This window comes from Nyctibius grandis, chromosome 5, assembly GCF_013368605.1.
Source record: "Nyctibius grandis isolate bNycGra1 chromosome 5, bNycGra1.pri, whole genome shotgun sequence".
Classification (NCBI taxonomy): domain Eukaryota; kingdom Metazoa; phylum Chordata; class Aves; order Nyctibiiformes; family Nyctibiidae; genus Nyctibius; species Nyctibius grandis.
Window position 1 is genome coordinate 31998913 of NC_090662.1, and position 23312 is coordinate 32022224.

A 23312-nucleotide genomic window follows, 5' to 3' on the forward strand; every position below is an offset into this window, starting at 1 on the left:
AGCTCTGTTCTGACCCAAAGTTCATGTTTCAGAGTGCTGGTAGTCAGCTCTAGGTCTGTTGCTATATATCTAAATTTAAGATCCCTTATCAGTGGACTCTTTTGCCCCTCATCTGACTTTCAGAGAGAAGTGCAAGTCTCTGCCTTGTTCAGAAGGAAATAAGAAGAGTTGCTATGAGAGCAGGATTCAGGATTTGCTGTAAGAAGGGACTGGCTGGTGAAGAACATCTGGTCTTTGCATATTTCTTCTTTCCCATCTGCCTTATTTAATTTTTAAGGAAAAGTGGTATTTAAAATAGAATAATTGCTTAAGAATAGACCAAATTAAATAATGGACTAAAATAAGAACAGTATTAAACTTCGGATTTTTGTATTTGTGATGTTTTCCTTCAGTAAGTGTTCACTCATTTACTTTTTTTCTTTCTAATTAGCCATGTATTCTTCAAACAAAACTTTAGCAACTGCATGTCATTCAGGCATTTCACAGTTGTCTGGAGCATGCAGTAAGATTCAGAGTATTGTGGCAGAGAAACTATGAAACTTTATCTAAATTGTACCAGAATTAATTGGCTTTGAGAACACATTTTGAACTTGGCTGGTGCTTTCTGGCTTGGTGTTGTACAGGTTCTGCGCTTTGTTGACACAAGAAAGATTCATAAGAGTTGTACTTGTTTTGCCCACTTTGCTGGTAGAACACTGTCTATACCATTTCTTGCTCTCTTTCATCAGTAGAGTATGTTCTGTCCTGCATGACTGTTTCTCCATAAGGCTCTCCTGAAAGCTCTGGAAAAGTGACCCACAAGTTTTAGCAGAAACCCTTGCAGGGACCTGCCTGTGACCTGGGTGTTTCTCTGCTCTGGTGCTCAGTTGGTGATCATGCTAGTGCCTTTTCTTATAAAGCCTGTCTCTCTGAACTTGGATCATTTGGGAAATAATGAGAGATACCACTCAAATATAATACTATATTTTTTTCTGTCAAATCTAACAACTTTCTAATATATGCCTGTTGAATAGCAAGCAGAATACATGTTTTCTTGTATGGCTTCCCTATTTTGTTACAACTAAATCATGTCCGCTCCCTTCCATCTCAACTGCCATCTCACACAAGGGAGTATAAACACCTAACTTTAAACATGACTCATTTTGATGATTGTACAATTGTGCTAGATGATTATTTTTGAAGAGAAAAATGCTGTGACATCCCTAAACCAAACTTAAATAGGGAGTAACCTGGATGGTTGGTTTAAATCTTCTAAGTATGCAACTGTCTATACTTGTCCATCATACCTAGTCTTGCTGTAAGTGACACAGGTGAGGTGAGGGATTGTTACTGCTTTGCACATATGGAGCGGGGAAGGTTGCCACTGGAAGAAATCCTTTATTACTGCTAATTAAAACAAAGTATATCAAAGAAATTGCCATAAGTGGGTTAGAAACAGAAATCTCTTACTGATATGAGGAGGTTCTGGAACTGTGTTTTGAAAAGCGTGTTGGTCGTCCGAGTAAAAGCTTAAAGTATAGCTGTGCTCTTGAAAACTTGTTTTTAGCTCTATCAGCTTGTAGGTGCAAAATCAGTAGATAATTCTTATTCTACAGATTTATATATATTTATACTAGTTGTGTGCACACATCTGTGATTAAGAAACACAAAAGGAATTAGCGAAGCTCGTGCCAGTGAGCATGTATTTTTCTTTCTTAGGGCAGAAATGTCCTTTTAGTAAGGTGTGCCAAGGGTTTGCGTGCTGTAGAAACCACAATAGGAATTGTGGCTGGCCACGAGTAGCATTTATCTCGTTTTTGTTTAGCAGTACATTATGTAAAGCAAGCTAGGAGAAGTGGATACTTAGCAGCAAAAGAGAAAAATCATTGTGTTTAATTACTTTGAAGTACCAGAATTTAACATGCAAGACTTCTTTTTAGCAAGGTGAAGAGCATGAAAATACATCTGTCCCTGGAGATCAGCAGATGAATTTCTGTGATTTTCTGACTGAAGTTGGTTTGATTCTTCAGTACTGTCCCCTAGAAGCTAACTCATTGAGAATGGCTAGATTAGGCAGACATCAATGAAGACCTGAATTCCTTTGCCAATGTATTCAAAGAAATCTATAGTCTTGGTTAAACTTCCATTTCAGCATTTTTTCATGTAATACCATCCACAGTATTTGCCATGAACATGAATGCTACTAGGAAACCTTTCAATCTTTCATTTCTAAAATGGTTGTCAAGTTAATGCTCATGCACAGAAACCTGAAAGCAAAAGTTCCCAAGGACTTGACTTTCACAGAACAAACTGAACAAAATCAGTATACTGAGAATATTGCTAGTTTCTCAAGTACCTGATAGCCCCTTCCTTCTCCAAAACCTGGAATTTTGTGTTTGACTAGAGAAAAGCACGTAAGTAATCTCTTTGTGCATTATGTAACTTCTTTAATTGGAAGATGGGGATTTTGCCATGGAGATAATGAGACACTTTGTATCTAATGTGCAGTTTTTTCTGTTGTTGTTTTGTTTAGTGGGAGACTTTGATAAGATCTGGCGTGAGCACTGTGAGGATGAGGAAACGCTGTGTGAATATGCTGTGGCAATGAAAAACCTTGCAGATAATCACTGGGCAAAAACTTGTGAAGGGGAAGGCAGAATTGAATGGTGTTGCAGGTAAATCTTCATGTATTTGAAAGACACAATTACACACTTGCAATTATTTATAATACAAGGCTTAAGCATGTTTTGCTTTTTTCCCAATTTTTAAGATTTGTTCTATAACATGTTAATGATTTATTGCTTCCTAAAACAAACACATTCCTGTTGTTTCCACTTACTTAGGAAATACAGCTTATGAAGTGTTGTGTTATAAGGTGAACCTTTTTTAAAGTATCTTCAACAAACAAGGGTTTGGGTTTTTTTCCCCTGAAATACTGAAGCTGTTTGCAAGTAAACCTATGAAGTAATTTTCTGTATATTTGAACCTAAACTGAGCAAATGCAGTGAGTGTAGCTCAGGTTTAATTTTTTAGGGCTTTGGTTTGATTTGTGCATATAATAGGGTTTGTTCTCTAAATGCAAATCTCTGCTGCATAATTTTCAAGTCTTAATCTTGACTTTAACCTCTGTGAAACTTATTTTAAATGGATTTTAAACTTTAAAATTCCGATATGTCATAAACATCTAATTTGTATTGGGTTGTCATAGTAATAAACTCACAAAGTGAGTTCAGCTAAACTATTTCAATCCTTGAGGAAAATAAACTCCTAAAAGAGAAATGTTGGTCACTCAGGATTCCTGCATACTGTTGGCATCCAAGGCGTACCATGGATCCATACAGTAGAATAAAACAAAACATTGTTGAAGTCTAACTGGGAAGAGAATTTGTCGATGGTTCCACCTTTGGGAATGACTTTAGACAGGCAAAAAGTAACGTTGAGTGCCAGTCTGTAGGTCCTGCGTGGGTGGGTGTTGCAGTGTGATGAGCAAAAGGCAGCAAAGAAAAGCAGGCATGGTATTGAAGTTCATTACATGGGTCCTTTGAGCCCATAAAACTGAAAAAAAAGAGGGGGGAACAACTGTGAAACTGTTGATTTAGAGGACATCTTGGTGGCAACTTGAGCTGTTCTGTGGCTTCTGGAAATGGAGCAAGTCATAACAAGCTGGTTTCCTTTTTCTGTACAACAGACTTAAATATGTGAAAACCATTCCTTTATGTATCAATCTTTTAGCTTTTAGCTTTTAGCTTTTAAAAAAAAAACAAAAAAAAATAGTTAAGTGTTTCTTTATAGACCCTCTTCCAGACATGTTTCGTGTATCATTACCGCAGTTGCAAGAGAGGTGAATCAATTGGAAAGAACTATGCCCAAAAATAGACAGAGCATTCCCCTGGCCTTGTCAGGGATAAATACTCCAACCTCAATAATATTTCTTAATTTTAAACTCTTGTTTATGCTACTGACTTTGTTTGGTGGGTTTTCTGTGGGTTTTTTTTTTTGTATTGGTGTGGCATTGATTTATGTTCATTTGTGATCCCCAACTGCCCATTTCTTTTTTACAGGCTTCCTCAGTTGCTAGTTGTTTTCTTGTATTTGTGCTATTTATTCTTTCTGTGGAAATGCTGTTTGTACTTCTCTCTAATAAATTACACTCTCTTAAATCATACTGAATTCTAATATTGATTTCTTGCAGCATCTAGCCCCTGCACCCCACTGGGCATCATTCACAGAGCAGTTCAGAGGAGTACTGACTGTTCCAATGTTCAGATTATCTGTGAAAATACTAATTGTACTGGACCCAGGACAGATTTCCTTGCAGCATTGCTTGATATTTTCTTACAATTTGGTTGTCAACTAATATGTGAAACTTTTTTCAGTATCCCTGTGTGCACTTACCTTAAAGTAATTTCAGGTAAATGGTATTCCCTTATCTTGTAGCAAATTTGTCTGTTACCCTATAGGACAGGATAATGTTCCTTGTGGACAGGGGAGGAACAGTTGATGGCCTGTGTATTGAAGAAGGCTCTGTGTCTCACTTGTTTTCTCTTTGTAGTTCCTAAAAGATTTACAAAGTAAACATTTATTTAAAGTGTCCAGTTTGGCCCTTGCAGCATGAACTTATATTGAAAAGAGAGTCCACCTGGTAAGAGACACTAAAATGCTCTGTCTCAGTATAAAGCTTCAATTAAAGCACGTACCTTTTCAGCTTGCAAAGTCAAGGGGTCAGGAGTTTTACAACAGTAGAAAAAGAGGAGTACTTTTCACTTTTGTGTGCCTCAGATTAAACTGAGGCCTGGATGGCTAGATACCAGAACATATCAGATTGACTTTGTGTTCTGCAATTTTTTTGTTCCTTCTTGAAGGACCAAGAGGTGTGCCAGACAGATGGCAGGTCCCATTGTTGTTACTCCTCCTTGTGTCTGGTTGCATAAATGCATGCAAGAGAACTGACTTCACTGAAAGCTTTTGCTCAATGCTTTAACTGTGTCACCATGACAGCAGGAAGGTAGCTGATGTATTAGATGAAGTTTAATTTGGGAATGGAATGCTGAAAACACTCAGCAACTGCTGGTATATCCCTGCTGAAGAAAGGGTAGTCTGAGCTTTTTTTGTTTTTCTTGGAAGGAAGATCTTTTCCAAGATCTGAAATCGAGAAGTGTTTTTTCCACTAGTTAAAAGAAAAGGTTGGGTGTTTTTTTTTCTTTCCTTCATTTTTCTTGTATTCTCTTATAAACAAGCACTGGATAAAGTAAATCAGAGAATGCTGAATTCTAGAGAAGCCATGTGTACTTCTCAGGATCAAGAATAACAACTTTCTTGCAGGGTTCTCTTTTCAAAAGTCTTTCTAGCTATTTAGTTGAAGACACTGGAAAAATGCTTATTCTGACATTAATTCTTAAACCAGATGATATAAAACTTATTATTTTACTTCTCCATTAGTTGTTGATTTAAAAAAGCACATACCCAGACTTTAGAAACCATAAAAGATGGAAAACAGTACATGATAAATTGTGCTGATGACCATATGCTGTGTTGTATAGGGCCAGTTTTATGTATTGTTTCAGGGCAACATTATACAACTGTTAGTTGGGGAGAGGGTAGGAGGGAAGAGGGATTAAAACTTCGTCCCCTTCCAGATGCAGGTTGATGATCTTCTGGGCAGCACTCAGCTGTCCTTCCTTTGCTTTCTTTTTATATCTTTAGAAAACTGAATACAGAGTAGCAAATGACATTTGGAAATTAACACTTCTGTTTCTCTTTCATTTCATTTATATTACAGCACAAAACTTAAGTCTTAAACCAAAACAGGGTAAGATGATGTTTACCCTGAATGATTGTCCTAACTCCTAATTTTTGCTGGCATAGGTAGGCTGGTGAGCCTTTGTATGGGCAATGAATGCCAGCCTGTTCTGGTTCTAGTTAGAACAAAATAAGCTAGACCAGCAGGTTTGCTTCTTTCTGTTGCTTTTGCATCAGTGTTAAGACTTGTGTTGACTTGGCTATTTTTTAAATAACAAAAAACAAAATCTGCACTTCTAACTATCATGACAAAGCACTCTCTGGACCTGCAATTTTTTAAAAACTCTTTTGCCTGTTTCATGAGCAGACTGAAGAAATGTGGTCTTGATGAAGTTAACATTGGTTGAGTGCGGAACTGTTTGGAAAAACTTGCAAAGAATAGATGTTAGAAGCTTATCTTAAAATGTGATTTACTGAGAAGGACTCTGTCAGTGTCTGTCCCTGCATCCATATTAAATCTGCAAGTGAGACTGAACAGAAAATAACTGTCACTCTGACAGCAGGATTAAAATTAACAGTGTTGTTAACTATACCAAATATTATCAACTATACAAACACAGGCCAGGGAGTAATTGGTTGTGTCAGTCTTTTCTAAAAGCATTTGGATTCTGTAGCAGGCCACAAGCTGAATATAAAACAGTCAACAGGAAGCTTTTGCAATAAAGGCAAATATCATACTGCAGTGTGTTAATGAGATTATCCACAAGATATGTAAAGCACTCCTCTGACTTTATTTAGCATTGCTCCTAGCCAAAATATTATGTTGGCCACTGCATTTAAAAAATGACAAACAGCTCAACTCCAAGAAAGTTACAGAAGTGATCAAAAATATTATATTTTTTTCCACAAAAGCCTTGGGGTTTTTTTTCTAGAAGCTGGAGGTGTGTAGTCAAAAAAAGAAAAGGCTAAGTGGTCTCTTACAAGATCTTTGAGAATAACAGGTCTCTTCTAGAACTGTAAAGCTGATCTTGTTTGGGTTTGGAATATTGAATGAATGAATGTTTGAAGTCCCTTCAACACTGTGTGGTGGATTTTTTTTTGATGAATGCAGTTAGTAGAGCAATTCACTTTCAGGAGAATGGAATTAAGAGGGAGATGGCGTAAACAGGAGAGAAACCATTTAAAATAGAAAAAAGACCTAATGTTCCTTGTTCATGTTTCTATAACAGTCTTCATTTTTGCTCTTAAATAATACTTCGTTCTGACAGAATCATATCTGTTTCTTCGAACATTTGATCTAATTAGAGCAGTGATCATATGGTAACTGCCACCTATTTTCAAGGTCTTGGAATCGTCCAGTAATGAAGAATATTGCCTCCAGAAGCTGGCTTGGGGTTCAGGGGTGGACACAACACCAGAGAAACATCTGGTTACAGACCTAATTGTGTTTCTCAAAAGGAAAATGCCTCAAAACCCTAAAACTGAGACCAATTATGGAAAATAAAACGGAAAAAATATATTGTATAAAAGTTTCTCAACTTGAAGTTTAACAAAATATAATTACGATAAAAAATTATAATACTTTACATTGAGAAACCTAGCGCTCTCACCTACGCTGAATACAGGATTTCCTTAGCCTAAAGCTGGGTGCGCATGACAACAGTAAAATATTTTTCAGTCCAGAGGAAACTTTTGTGCTCTTCTAGGTATGATTAATGTGTACAAGGGAAATTCAGAATTCTCCCTTCCTTGATTTTCTTTGTAGGTTGTGGGGTGGGTGGAAGAGTTTGTGGAAGAGTTTACACTTTTTTTTTTTTTCAGGCCAGAGCTCTGCCAGTTGACATTAATAAACTTACTCCTCAATGTATGGGACGAGAGGAGAAATGTTTTGCAGACAGAAACCATGATGATAAGTCCAGACTTTCCTTCAACTTTGAAGGGAAGTATGTTATTTCTCTGTACCCTCACTGAACTTCATCTTCAATGTTAGGTTTTGGTTAATAAATATGGTAAGGAACACAAGTCAAGCTTACCTTTTCCTCATTATAAAGCAGAAGGAAAGAAATGGACTGTGTTGGTTCTTAGCCTGTAAAACAGGCTGCTTGAAACCCTTGAGCATTGATAACAGCTGTGAGAAACTGCTTTTGCCATGATAAAAGCTGACCACACCGAATTTAATTTAGTTGTTCATTATTATTTGGCAAGAAGAACTACCTACTGATTCTTTCATGGCTTTTAAATTTCATATGGTGTTTCTTTGGCAATTCCCTCCTCCTTTTTAAGAATTATATATTCTATTGAAACCCTTGATTTTGGTCATTCTATTAGAAAAAGAAGCTTCTCTTTCATTGCTGGAGAGTATAAACAAATAAATATGTATTCACATTGGCTTTTACTGAAACTTCCTATACAAGTCCAGCCTAAATGGTGGAACAGGGGGGTCAACTTGAACAGGTTGTTTACCATTTGAGATTTGAAGTATGGAAAACAAGTTTCACGGAGGAAATAGCTAGATTCATTTTTTTTTTTAAAGCAAAGACATGAACTGGACACTTCACCTGTGTCTCTGCCAGCAAACTTACAGTTTAGACCTGAAATGTTTATTTTGCAGTTTGTGTAAACTGCAGGAAGTGTTAGCTCAGGTAGCATTTACATTGCACAATTCTTCACAAACAAGTATGTTAATTGTAGAGCTATTATTATATCATCAAAGACTGAAAGCTTAAATGTCAGTTAAAAATGGAGCCATGTCAGTTCTCAGAATTATAAAATAGATTCCTTAATTTTATTTCTCTTTGTAGATAATTAAGGGATCTTCTGTTCATTACTTGAGACAATTGTTAAATGTAGAGTCTTATAAAGCTCAAAACCACAGTGTGATCAGTGACAACTTTTAATGGCCGGGAAGTTAAACATGTGGCTACATCAACAAGTTACCATGGGTAAACTACTGAGCGCATTACCTCTGGTTAGCTACGATGCGGTAAATGTCCATGGTCACTGTACCCCACTGTAGGTGTGAGGTCTGCCTCTGTGAGGGGAGTACACAGACAGCTCCTCTGAGGCCACGGGACCCAAAAGGGCAACATGTAGTAATCCTGCCAGAACTAGTGTTGCTTTAGAAAGGCGTAAAGTGGAGATAACCCTCAGCGGTTATGAAGTGCAGTGTTTCCTGGGGTTTTTTGTTTGGATGGGTGGATTTGGTATTTTTTTTTTGCTTCCTTGTGGTACTGCACAGGTATGCAGACTGCGATCTGAATGTGAAGAATTTTACCCAGTTTTGGGCCTTCGTGTGGCTCTGGCCCCTCTGTCTACCAGCAAAAACCCCAGGAGCAGAAGATACTTCTCCTCATGGTTGACTTTGATGGTGTCTTATGTGCAGACAAGGTCAGTTAAGAAGAATATAGAATTATGAGAACTCAGTTGACATGATAGACAGGGGTAGAAGGATGGAAAAAATACTGATTTGCACCAGTACCAAGAATGAGGAAGAAATGGCCTCTTGGTGACAAGTGGAGCTTATATTACACTTTAGAAGCAGGTGATTCTCTGTGCAGCAGTTCATTAAGTGTTAAGCTGGGCAACATACCAGCTTCTAGTGAGTTAAAAGGTTGATAACATCAATAGGATGAGGAGGAAAAACCAATACGTTCTGCCAAGGTTGTGAACTTTTTGATGTGTTCTGACTTACCTGTCAGCATCAATGGCAGTGTTAACGCTATTTAAACTGCCATTGATTCTGGATGTTTTAAGAGATATAATGAGAAAAAAAGACTTGGAATAAAAATAAAGAGACTGCAAGATGCTAACAAAGTATTAAGGTAGCTGATGAATGGTAAGGAAAAATTTTTTTTTTGAGTTTTATTTCTTTGACTAAATGACACACAGAACTAAATAGTTATAAATTGATCATATGCTTATAAACATATAAACAACATAGTGTAAAATACACTTCTATACCAGCAATAATTCAAGTGTTTTTCTAGGGTTCTTTTTTGTTTATTGATGTTTTTTATCTCTTTCCTGCTAAGTTAACTGACTGGCTCCTTCTATTTTAACTTTGTTAATTTTAGAATTGTTGTCTTTCCACCCGTGTGATCTCTAATGGATGGAGTTAGTATAGTTTCACAGCCTATACATCTAGGAGTACTGCAGTCTGGACTGCTATTCATGCTTCTGCATGTGATCTTGCTACATACTGTTAGATGTGGATTTTATTTATTTATTCCACCTAGGTTCTCTTTGGTCTGAAAATAGCTTTGGTTACGGAGGAATTGCAACTATAAACTTGTTGATATATAGATAATGTTTACTGAGTTTATTTCTCATATAGCTGTGTCTTCTGGTCTATGGTTACTGTCTGCATTTTAGACTTTTTATATTTAGTGCAAGAATGCCTAGGGCCTGCTTGGGCATGTAAAACTTGCTTGTGCTTTGAGTTTGTTAGACACAGGTCAGTTTTGATCTGGAGGTTCTATAAGCATGTCAGCACAGAAATGTGTCCAGGATAACTTATTTTTCCCCCTCACGGCAAGAATTATTAACCTGGACATAATGTGCTACTGTAATTATATGTCTACTGACTCAAAGTGGTCATTTCCTCCCATCTTGGAGTAAAGTGGCTTCTGTCTGTACCTGTTTGACTGTGTATGTTTCCCTTTGAGAAACTCAACTCCAATGACTTTTTTTTTTCCCCCTTCATGTCTTACATGGTGAAGAGGCTGGATATATTTGTTGCCTATAATATCACCAACCCTTAGATAAGGCCTGTGTATTCCAAGTCCTTGTCTCTGTGATTTAAATGCAGCATTATGCCAACATGTCCTTTCCTGAATCTGTGATGTGAAGTACTTTGTTATCTTGATCTTGCTTTGTATAAGGTGTTATTAAATTCCACTTGAATATATGTTTTCTGGAACATTTCCTTCAAACCTCTGCAGCTTTGTTAGAGGAAAATTGTGTGAATTTCAAGAAAGCATCCTAAAAATGGGTTGTTATGAAAACATCATTCAAACAAGTACTATTTCTGTTAAACTTTCCATGCAAATACTTGGCTGGCACATCTAATTAAAAATACTGCTTTGTGCAGGGTGAGTCAGGCTTTTTAATTTCACAGCAACAAATTGTTTTCAATTCTAGTTCTATTTGGTGGACAAAACTCAGTTATTCTCAAACATAATGCTTGCTGCTCATACACTAATGCTGACTATTGGTTGAAGTATGCAGCTGCAATTTAACTTTTTTGATAACATTCATTCCTTTAAACTGGTTAACATTTCTCTTCAAGTATGACCAGATTATTTTGTTCCGGTTCCTATTAGCAAAATAATTAAGTATGGGGAAAAAATTGAAAGCTAAAATAAGTCTTCCACAATAATACAGCTACTGCAGAGATCTGTTACTTAAAACCAAAAAGCACTCCGGGCAAACTCAATTAAAATTAAAAACTGGTGTATGTAAGTTAGCCCATGAGCCTGGATTATGATTCTTTTCCCCCACATTATGTGCCTTGCAAGACACAGATGTTTCAAAAGCCCCTGCATTTATGGGGAGCTCGTTAATACCTCTTTGCACCTTAGTGGTGCTCAGGTGACAGCTGAAGTTTACCCTCTGGTGATGTTCTGACAAGACTTCTGCTACCTTGCTCTAAAAGTCTATTCGGATAAAACTATTTTGAACCTGTTTACTCAACTGTGACTCACAGCCTAATTTTTGGAAATAGAACACCACTCAACTTCAAGTGTGTCTTTGGGTGTATCACATCTTTTCTAAAGCTGATTTACCAAAGTTGCAGTAAAATCCGGATTTGTTTTAAAGCTGACAGCACTCGTATGTCTTAAACCTCTGGCTTGTGTCTTATCTATAGTAATGACCAAAAATAGCATTCTGTTTTTCTGGAGAATTTTTCTTTTTGTCTTTTCAGTGTATGCCGAGAATATTTTCAGGATGGTGGGAAAAGAAAAGCACTTGAGAAAGATGAAAAAAGAGCACTTCTTGATTCGAAGACCACTCCAGCTTTAAATGTTCCCCAGGCTCCCAAGATTGAAGATCCCTTGCCAAACTTTGGCTTGACAAATCATGAAGCTATAACAGAAGAGTAAGTTTTACTTTTTTTCCCCTTCTTTGTGTGGTAAGGCTTACCTGGACATTTTTTTCCCCATAACATATTAGATCAGTCTTATTTATTTTTAATAGTTAAGAAAGGGCATTTTCATGTGAATATATACATGTTTCAAGAAATATTTATGTTGTAGTATATTTTGGTGGATGCCATAAAAAAAATTGCTTGAAAATGACAACCTAGTCATCTTTATTTAGGTGTTAAAGCAATTTCACTGTTGTATGTCATTGGTGTGCAATGCAATTTATATTAAACCTTTAGGTGAAATAAGGGAGACATTAATTAAGTTAGAATCTAATGGCTGTTCAGCATTTGTTAAACAGTCAATTGCTTGTGTAAGTACTAAGTGCCAAATGTAAATATCAGAGTACTTAAAACTTTCTCTTCATAAATAATTGCAGAGAAACTCTTGATTCCAATTATACACTTCAAAAGCAATTTTGAATTATAACCCTCAGTTTTAAATGTACTAGCTTTCGGATGACTGGCTCTGCAGAAGTTGTGGTATCCTTGAGGTATTTTCCTCACAACAGTTTTAATTTTGTTTCTGACCTTTACTCAACTAAGAATTTTATTTTTGGCATTCAGGAGTAGCTTTAGAGTCCCACCCTCCTTTTTTTTTCCTAAGTAACATGGGTCATGTTTGTGGCTATTCCATGTGTGATGGAAAGAATTTAATATTTTGCAAGTGTAGTGGAATAATGAATGCATAAGCATATTATCAGTAAATGTTACACTTATTACTTGCTTCATATTCTTTATAGACCAGTTCTTACAACTGTCTGCAGTATTTTTTTCTGTGCTGTGAAGAGACTTTTCTCATTATTGTACAAGTCTTCTGTGATCAGCACTTTAAGTTAGATGCAGTTAGGAAAGGAACAAGCATGTTACTTAATGTTATTAGCAGATGTGTTTGTCCTTATGAGCTGCTATCTTTTGTGGTTTCTCATGTTTGTAAAGTAACTTGCAAACAGCATAAAGATCCCAAATGCCTGTGTAGTTGAATAGTACATGCAATATTAAAACATTTTCCCCATTGTTGTCCTATTACGACAAGACAAAACAGATGCTTCTAAAATGAACATAGTGGCTTCTCATAAGCTGACTTCCCCTACAGACTTTTCTTTTTAGTGCTCATTTTGTTAAGTCAGACTCAGAATGAATACCTGTTTTTAACGAGAACTGCCAGGCACTTTAGCACAGAGGGCTGATGAGATACTAATACGTTATAACATCTCAATAATGCTGGCATTTGTTAACACATAATTTTAGCATTACGATAAATCGTGGTTTGTTGGTACTTGTTTGTTTAAATCAATAGGTTTGTTGATCATACACCACTTAAAGTTGATTTGTCTTCCAGTGGGAAGCCTTGTCATGATAAAGCGTTAGCTCTCTCTTTGCATGTGCTCTATCTTCATACTTTATACAGTTTATAATGGCCGTTGCAGAGCTAACTTCACATGAGTTTCTTCTTGCTACCAGTAGTCTGTAGCCTTACCTTTCGTTCTGACTAGTGTGTATAGACAGTAGTTAACAGAGAAGTTGTTATTAAATCATTTTTGAAGTATTTGTTAATACAGTGAGTGATGATGATTTTTATCTTCATTCTCAAAACTTTAAAAATACATACATCTGTAAAGACATACCTGGCAAAGGCAAGATTCATAGTATTTACCTGAGTAAGCAACAAATGATAGTAAGATTTTTAGTAGCTGTACAGACCTTAAAGCAACAAGATATAGCTGTTTAAGTTACTGCCCAGAGAAATAAAAGCTCAGTTTCTTCCTCTGTGCCTTATAGAAGAAATTACAGAGTTTATCAGAATGAAAATGGATTGTGTATTACACAAAGCATACTTTCCTTCTGAAATGTTTTTCTACCATGTCTATACTGATCAGTTAGTGAAGTCTGAATCTTGGTGAGGTCTTGGTACAAGGGGTACGGGGGAACCTCTCCCACGCACACACTTGTTCAAATACTCTTACTCCATTCTGGTCATGTAATGCTACAAATAAGAGTTGTGGGGTTGTCTATAGGTATGGCTAAGTCTGACATTTTGTTTTATTCTGGTAAGTGTAAAGACAATTTTTTCTTCCCATATATAATTCTCTCTCAAGTAGTATTAAAACAGGTTGTTAATGTAGGAGCTCTTTCTGAGCTTACCTTTACTAGCAAGCCATGGTAGAGAGACTGCACTTTGCTTGGTAAGGAGCAAAGCTAGCTCAGGAAGAAAAAGTTCCACAGGTAGTAAAAAAGATGCTGAGAGATGTGGAGAGAAGTAGGAAGCACTCAGCCAGCTCTCAAAGGTGATGGTAGGAAACATTGTAGGAACCAGAAGTGCAAAGTTTACTGCAACTCAGAAAGTCACTCAGCTACTTTGATGAACCCATTTCCAGTTGCTCATGTTGCTCACCTTTTTGTCAGATTAAAATTGGTGAGTGTCACAGAAATAACTAGTGTGAACAGTCCTTTTTTACTTTCATCTGTATGAAAAGTAATGTATTGTCCACAGTACTTTATTCCATCCCAGAATGAGTTCTTATGTCTCTAACATTACAACTGCACTTGTGAAGCTGGACATCAAAGTGGCTCAGTCTTGCAAGATAAAAGCAGCTGCTATCTGCTATTTAACAGCTTCTCCCTTCAATAAATCAGTCCCCTCACTTTGTTCTCTTTTTGAGTTGTTTCTGTTCTTTTTCTGTCAAATTAAGCAGTCTTGATTTTTATTCTTAATGGTGAAAATCACAACCTTTTTGGTATGGATTCTTCTCAGGTGTTGGTTTGACTGTCTCTTAAGGTTCAACCTGTCATTCCTTCTTACAGCTCAGCAAGCTAGACCTTTCCAGTGGATATCTTTATGGGTGGATGTTATGAATGATTTGAGGCGTACCAGTGTTGCTGCTCAGAACCAGATGCAGAGCTTTGTTCTGCTCTTCTGACAGCAGCACAAGGCTTCTGAGTGTTTTTCCCCTCCCATCCTTGACAAACAATAAGAGTAATTGTAAACTGTAAACTAGGAGACCAGCACTTGAAGTGATTAATTCCAGAGATAAAGTGACTTTCTGTCTGGTCATATAACTGTGCTCTACTTCTATCTACTTCCGAAAGAAAATGTCACTTACCTGTACACCACCTAGTTGAATAATAGGTGCATTTTTAAGGGGGCTGATAATCAAGAGCTACAGTCCATTTAATAAAGTTCTTGAAATAAACAAGTGTGGGATATACTTAAAATGCACTCACTTCCTCTGTTATGTACACTTCTCTGCCAGTTCCTGATCTGTAACTATTCCCATTTTGTTTTTCTACCTGTACACTAATGCATTAGAGAACTGTGGATTCAAGATGTGCTTGGAGATTATCTGCAGCGGCAAAGTATTTCCCTGGCTTTTAATGTTGCCTTGACTGAAAAACCATTAGGAAATGGTGTTGAAGGGTGATTATCAATGAATTCAGCAACACTACGTTTCTAACAAAGTCATTGGCTCACTGGATCAGTCATCGTCACCTAGATTACAGTTATATTCTCACTGAGGAATCTGACTTAAGAGTCATAATGCTGAAAAAGTAGGTATCTGAACTGGTGGTCTTGAGACCATCTGAATCGGTGGTCTGTGCTCTCTGTGTATGTTCAGTGGTGAAATCTAAGTGCTTCTGAAGAGCTTCAGAATTATTTCAAGCACTGAACTAGGATCCTGTTCCTACTGATAACTGGCAGACTTAGAGTTGCTACTAAGCTATTCATTGCACCTGTGTTCTGAGAGCAGCAAAACCTGACAAGGAATAGGAAGTTAAGACACAAGTGAGCATCTGAATCTCTGCTACTTTTAAGGTTTCAAAGTACGTTTGCATTGAACTTAGACTACAAGGCTCCTTGGATGTGACACACCTATCAGAGTGAATTTGCCCTGTATCAAATGCCTTAGATCTGTTGTCCATTAGTATGGAAGAGAATTTCTGGCTTCTGCTCAGCTTGGAATCCAGAGTTGTAGCTTTCCAGAAGTGTGCCCCAATGCTGTAGTAGTCTGAAGTTGTGTCCCTCTTCACCCAGTCAAAAATAACACTGCAGCCAAGAATGCAGGTTTTGTAAGAGAGGAAGACAGAATACATCACAGTGATTTTTTTTTTCACTCTACCATAGGTAAAGTTGGCTTTCCTGGTGATTAGAGGGTTCTGGGTTGTGCTGCTTAATTTTGATATGTACAAATATTTCATTGAACACTTTAAATGGAAAATGTTAAGACATCTAGAGGCTGTCAATCTTCTTTATGGGAAGTTTGTTCTGCACTGTATAGTTACATTCCCTCTTGTTGGGTTTCCTGTGGTCCTGTGTGTTTTCTATTCTTTTGCTGTTACCATTGGACTCTTATGTAGAACACAAGCATACACACAGAAATATATTTTTGTGTTTGAATGAGAAGGAATCTGCCATTAGTGTCTCCATTTGCTAGACAAGGAGGTGTGCTGGTCTGAGAAACCTAATACTAACCTTACGTGGAAAAAGACACTACTTGACTTCAGCCCATGTTTGTGATTTATGGCCACTGGGATCTGAATGGTCCTTCTGCAATATTCAAATTCCTGTTGTACAGATTATATTGTGATTGGCATCCAAGCTGGTAAAAAAATGTTGCTATTATCTTCATTCTGAAATCTCACTCAGTACTGACTGACTTACAGGGTAGCCTGGTAATGTGTGCAGTTTTAACCTAAAGATAGTTGTTGCACTGTTTGCCTTGGTGATGCTGGTATTTTGACAGACGTATCCCCTGGATATCTTCTATTCCACGTAGAAGCAAAATCCTTAAACTTGGCATTATTATTCTGCCAAGTGCAACAAGAAATCTTCTCTTACTTCTCCAACATCCTCTCTGTGGTAGATCACTGGGATTTTAGCAGGAGTAGAGAGAGCCCAAATCTCTTTATTGCTACTTAAAGGTATTTTTTTCTGCAGTATTCCTTACTGCTTTCTTGTTGCTATGAGTACAACCATGGCTTTGTTGGACTCCATTGGCCCTGCAGATCTGTTTCTGAAAGTTTTTGCAGTTATCTGTCTCTCTAGGGCTGAATCTTTCCCAGAAAGATGACAAGTGATATTTTGGAGATGCCAGTTGTAATTGGCTACAGAAACTTAACGCAAAAAGCAACATTTGCTTGCTGGAAAGTTATCATTCTCCTCCCTGTGCAAGCTGTGAGTTCACCTTTGTTTGCCTCTATTAATGGATTTTGGATATTCTAAGATCTTACAGATCATGATGGAAATTTTTAGATGCAGGTCTATAAATGATCCAATAGAAAGAGCTCAAACTGTTGGGTGCTACTGATGCTGAATATTTTCTTTTTTTTCTTTTGATATGTGGATGGACTCATCAAGTTGTGTTTTAAAGAACAGGCACATGTAAAGTCTGTACTAGTGGACTTGAACAGAATTGTTCAGCTCCAGCAGTTAGTGGTTTGTTGCAATTGCAAAGAAAGAATGAACAGCAGGGGCCTCCAATTTCAGAATGCAATGAAAATAAAAAAATGTCTTTGATTGTAGCTGTATTCAACAGCTGAGTCTTTGATATTAGTGATAACTGAGTGCAACATTCAAATTCTAATTCTTCTAAGAGGGACATTGTATCAGGTTAGACAAACTAAGTGCCAGGATGCAGCAAAACCTTTAAATGATGACAAGATAGCTGACTGCCAGTACTTCTCTACAGGTCCATTGATCTTATCTGATGCTGGTAACTGCCTTAGTCATGAAGAAAATGCCTATGGTTGCAAACTTGAAGACGACAAACGTTCCTCTAGGCATTGGTGAATGAGGCTATCCTGTGGAACATAAGAATGCTTTCAGAGGCAAGGCAGCAGTCACTATCCTGAAAAGTTGCCAGGCATCTATCTTCTTTTCTTTTTTAAACTACATTTTTAACTTAAAAGAAAAGAGCAATGATGTCTTTATCTTCATAAAGTCATTCTGGGTTCGTTTTGCAGTTGGTCACAGGTGTTGTCAGAGCTTCCCAAGAAAAGGCAAATCTCATCTGCCAGCCTCTAGCACATCTTCTGCTGTGCTATAATGGGATCTTCCTCCAGACAGTACAAGAATGTCCTGTTTGTTTCTTTAGTCTGCTGTTTTCTTTCTGATCTCCCACTCTTCCAGTTCTTTTTACCCCAGGAAGTTTTGGAATCTGTTTGAGAAGATGATGGGCTAGCTATTCAATGTGGGGTTGGTTTTTTGGTTTTTGTTTTGTTTTTTTTTTTTCTTTCACTTTCCATGACACTTTGAAAAGGTATATGTGCATGTCTGCAGCATTCTGGAACTAAAGTATTAGTGTCCTCAGCAGTCTGCCAACCTCTATCAGTCCAAGCAGTAAGTCATGATTTCTCAAGTTAATCCCTCCCTCCCAACTCCTTTTTTTTTTTTAATCATTCACCTTTTGTTGTTTGGTAGCATAGTTAAGTATTTAGCATTATAGCCATTGGCCTTTTATCTATAATTTCACCTTGAATAGTAAGGTCATCACACAGTGGCAGATAAAGAGATAGATTTTTGGCTTACTAACATTTTCTTCAGAATTCTTATAGGATAAATCTTCATTTTTGAGTACTTCAGAAGTACTCTGATTAGGACTCTACTCCAAAAGAAAACTGATTGCACGGCATGGAATAGACTTTTTTTTCCCCCCAGTAGTTTTGAGGGAATACTTCAATTCATTTAGATATTTAGAATAACTTCCCTACAACTTGAGCAGCCAGTTTTTAAGTTTGTGGCTCTGCATGGACTGATCTAACTCTTCCACAGCATCCATTGAAAAGAGCATTGGAGTGAACCTCCAGCATTTTAAAAAATATTAGCTAACATAAAGCAAATAAAATATTTTAATTTTTTTGCAGGGAATAACTAAATGTTTTCATTTTTAGATACTTTTTTGTTTACCTTGGAATACTATTGTGTGTTCTCTTGTCTTTATTAAACCAGTGACGGTGCTTGACTTCAGATGCTCTTTAAAATGGGACTGACAAGTAGGTAGGTCATAGAGTGTTGCCAGTTTCTCTTTTTGAACTCCTGAAATTTTAACTCTGGTGACTTGCGTGACTTCAGCACCAATAAATACTGCAAAAAGTTAAGTGGGAAATAGAAAGCAATAGAGAAAACCTGTCTAGTGGACATACAAGTTGCCATTTTAGTTTCTTACTACAAGTACACAAGTTAATAGTATTACAGCTGCTCTGAACATAAACTCTGCTTGAGGACTATTTGCTTTACTGATGGAGCGTGGTTCTCTAGGTACCTCAGCAATTCAAGTAAGGCATTCACTTCTACTAGTCACTACTGTGGTGTTCTATGAGAATTTTTGTGTATTAGTTCTCTGAAATTGTAATTCAGAATACAGCTTCAAAAATAACATTTGATAAAACTGAATTCTTTTTGCTTCTTAGATTGCTCCACTCCTTGGGGAAGATCAGATTACTTGATGTTGGTAGCTGCTTTAATCCATTTCTGAAGTTTGAAGAATTTCTGACAGTTGGAATAGATATTGTTCCAGCTGTTGAGGTATGTAATGTTTGCTAAATTTAATATAAATTTGATTCTCAAATATTTTAGAATGCTTCAAAATTGCTGTAAAAAAGTATATTTAATACTTAAGTATGTATCTTTAATATCTGTGCTTTAATAGGAACTGTGGCCCTCCTACATCCTTTCCCATGAACAGGCTTTAAACTGTATTTGTATTTTGTTTGAAAAGCTAATTTTTTTTCATGAGTTATGCCTTTATAATGCAGTTGTGAATCTTAAAATTGAAAAATTTTAGTAACTATCATTTAATGGCATTTCAGATGAGTCCTTGCATCTTAAAAGGCATAAAGAAAAATTGAGTAGGCTTATGCTTAGGCATGAACCCCTCAGAAGCTGCATTTGCTGACAGAAGGAAATAATCAGTGACTGTACTTGGTGAGTTTTTCTAGGGAGTTTTAGTAACCAGAAGTGCACTGTAATGGGGCTTTTCAGTTTATTGCTAGAAATATGAATGAACTTCCACAATCCTGAGGACAAATTTGTCAGCACTTTTGTGGTAAATTGATTCATTTTCTCTAGGTAGTAAGGTTCTCAAATGCATTAATTCTGCTGTAATCATATGTTCTTTCTGTCTTTTGCTCTTGACCCAACTTTTGTCAGTCCTAATAGCATTTATCAAACAAGCAAAATGGCAAAGTGGAATGAAAAAGAAAAGATACAGAAAGGAATGCATTTCTGACACAAACCAGAAAAACCTTTGACCATACACATCTTGACCACTTACAGTTTAAAATCAGGTTCTATTAAAATCTGTGGCCTAAGGTAACACTCTCTAGAAATGGAGTGATGAGAAGTGCACAAGTACAATAATACAGTTAACTTGAAAGTAATGTTTTCTTATTTGCTGCGATGTGGTTTACATGCTAAATGCATGGTATTTTGTTGTGGTCACCAGGATTAGTCCGCTAACACGTAATTTATATTTTTGCATATATGCTTAGAGATAATGAAGGATATTCTTGACAAAAACACGAGTCTGATAAATTGCTTTTTAAAGCAATTCAACGTTAGTTTCATCTAAAACACAAAAACTTTGAGGGGACTCCATCTTGCCAATTTGAAGAATAGGCATCAGTTGCCCAAACATGATTGCCTTCTACCACTTAAGAGGCCGTAGGACAACTGCATAGGGCTGTTGGGCATAGCACAGGATGTCAAGGAGACGTGTCACTGAAGTGGCAGCCTATGGCACCTAAAATGGTAATATATGGCAAGTAAATTTCCAGCTAAGATATATAGATCATGGGTGTCTACATCTGGGGTTCTATGTTCCAGTTAAGAGTCAGTGGAAATCTATTAAAAATAGTCAGTGAAACCTAAATGTCTGCTGTTTCACAGTGAGGTGAACTGTGTTTTGACCTCATGGGCTGTGTTGACTGGCTCTCCAGTGAGTATAATGGGCTCCTGGGCACCTGAAGTTACATGAGCTGAATCTAACCATCAGTTTTTGGGAATGCATAGTTGATGTTTTGCTATCAGTCTGTCATGCTGTTTTCATAAGAAAATTACTTTTGTTTTCATGAAAATCAATTTAAATGTACACTTACCAAAACCGTTATTGTAAGAGTCCCAGAAAGGTTACTTCTGTGGATGTAATGGAGGAATGTGAGTAATCCAGGCCAGACAACAGGAGAGGGAGTAGTCAGGTAGCTGCAATTTCTGTGTACTAACCAGTTCTTCAGGTTCTCTCCCAGTACAAGGGAACGATAAGATAATTGACTTCTTGTTATCTGACATAGCTTGATGATAGGAACTCCCTGGAGTGCTACTGTACAGACCAACGTCATTACTGTGAGGCCTGTCTCAGGCTCACCAGCTTCTATTGCTTCCATTCTCTTGGATACTGTGGTGTGTTCAGCACACCTGGAAACCTAGCTAGCAAGCATTCTTGGAGTGATGTGGAGTACAGTTTGTGCACTCAAACGCATCTCCTAGCATAAGCTTAGGCCCACCTCTAAACCAGAATTAATAAGCTAAGCCCTGATGTATTCTAGATGAATCTGCTGTGAGCTGCATCAGCACCATAACCACCTGAATAAATTTATTTTTAGGCCAGCAGTTGCCTGGGCTGATATAAGATTTCAGAATAACGACGAGAGGGTTCTTATGGTAGTTAATATTGTCTTCTGACCTGAAAAATGGATCTGATGACTTAATGGTAGAAGCTGAACATAGAAAAAACTGGTAAAATCTTCTGATTTAGCATATCTTTCAGGTAAGATACCAAAATTTTTGAAACACATTGAAGCATAGAGACTTCTTTGGAAGTCAGTTTCTTGAGTAACGTTAAATAGAGGATTAAATAATTCCTTCTTTAATAAAAATAGATTAATCCACTTTCTGCATATATAAATGCTTTGGATATAGACTAAGTACTTGAATAAAATAATTTAGCTAATTTAAGGAATAAGAAGAATGTTATTGTGGAAAAACTAGGAGAGGAACTGAAATGTTAGTTATAATAAAAGAATTAATGTCTTCAGAGTGTTTAGAATCTCTGTTTCATAGAGAATGTAAACTGTAGAGATACAAATATGGAAATATATTTCCATTAAAAGGTTTTGAGGGGGGACAGGGGGGACTGCATCAAGAAAAGATTAGTGTTCTCTTTAGCTAGGCATTGTTCACTCATTTTCAGTGTCTTGTTGTAAGGTACACTGAGAGAAACATACAGTATTAGAAACTAGGCGGAAGGAAACTGAGACTGGGGTAAGCGGAACAGGTTTCTTCTTGTTTTTGTTGGCCATTCCTTCAAACATTCTGTTTATGACACAGATATTCCAGAGTACAATTAGCAGTGGTTATTTTCTTAGAGGAGTTTAATTTGTCTACATAATAAAAAAATAAATTAAAAAAAGACAGCAAAATTGGAATGAAAGGAGAATCTCCACTTCGGGAAAATCCAAATACAATTACATACTGGTGGGAAACATGCTCAACATGCAGCAGATGATATATTGGAGTAAATATAGTCTGAGACATAAACCAAAGAGGCTGGAGGGTACTGGAATTAAAAACTAGAATATACAAGTAGGATTGTGTTCTTAAATGTCAGTGGATGCACTGAAATATGACTGTTTGCTGTTTCAGTGTCTAGAACAACTTTAACATCAGTTCAAGACTTGTATATCTAGAGTTTAGTAGCAGTTTCCAGTTTAGCAGCATTTTTGTCCTAAAACTGCCTGCAGAGTTCCAATTCCACTTGAAACATACTTTAGTCCTGAAATTGTCTTTAACATTATATCTACATAACTTTTATGAGTGTTTTTCCACTACTGAGAAATAAGTGCAGTCTAAATTGTTTTTTTCAACTGTATATGTATAACCTCTAACTTTTTAAGTCTTGCTTCTAAGTAAGGTTAGGATGTTACTCTGAACAATTATTCTTCAAAGCACTTCTTTCCTTTAAAACTTATTAGAGGTTATCATGAAACTACTACTGTTAATTTCCTGTTCTAAATATTACAAGGAACCAGAATCTGCAGGTATAATAGTTGCAATTAAAATTTCTTGATTATAGCCACATCATGCAAGTCTCTCTTGATTTTTTTGAATACTGGAGGCCAAGATTAAAGCTACTGAAAAATAAATCACAGATTTTTTTGAGCATTGATTACTTTTTCTAATTTACTGAATACTCTTGGAAGAGAATGTGATTTCATGTAAACAGAAATAATGTTTTCTTCTACTTGGAAACAACTGTGCATATCAGTCGCTTTACAACTACCTTTACAGTAGTGTTCTAGTGATCTTTTTTGAACATTGTTTTATAAAACATGCTAAAAGTATTTCTGTGGTACGAAAGAGCAACAGATCTAACTCTACCTTTCACATGTGCTCCACAGAATGTTTTGTGTCTGCTTTCATGTTAACTTACCTGTTTAGAGTGTCTGTCGCTCACTGCAC

General features: G+C 36.8%; 1 protein-coding gene across 3 annotated transcripts in view; it reads left to right on the forward strand.

Moving 5' to 3' along the window:
• SAMTOR (S-adenosylmethionine sensor upstream of mTORC1) overlaps positions 1-23312 on the forward strand; it is a 37766-nt gene that overhangs the window by 10165 nt on the left and 4289 nt on the right. For 2 of the 3 annotated variants that reach the window (XM_068401116.1, XM_068401117.1), the window contains 3 exons: positions 2513-2654; positions 11642-11815; positions 19268-19382. In XM_068401116.1, the coding sequence (XP_068257217.1) occupies positions 2513-2654; positions 11642-11815; positions 19268-19382 (431 nt within the window). Of the gene's footprint in view, positions 1-2512; positions 2655-11641; positions 11816-19267; positions 19383-21457; positions 21622-23312 lie in introns of all 3 variants that reach the window. The other variant, XM_068401118.1, reaches the window with a different exon arrangement.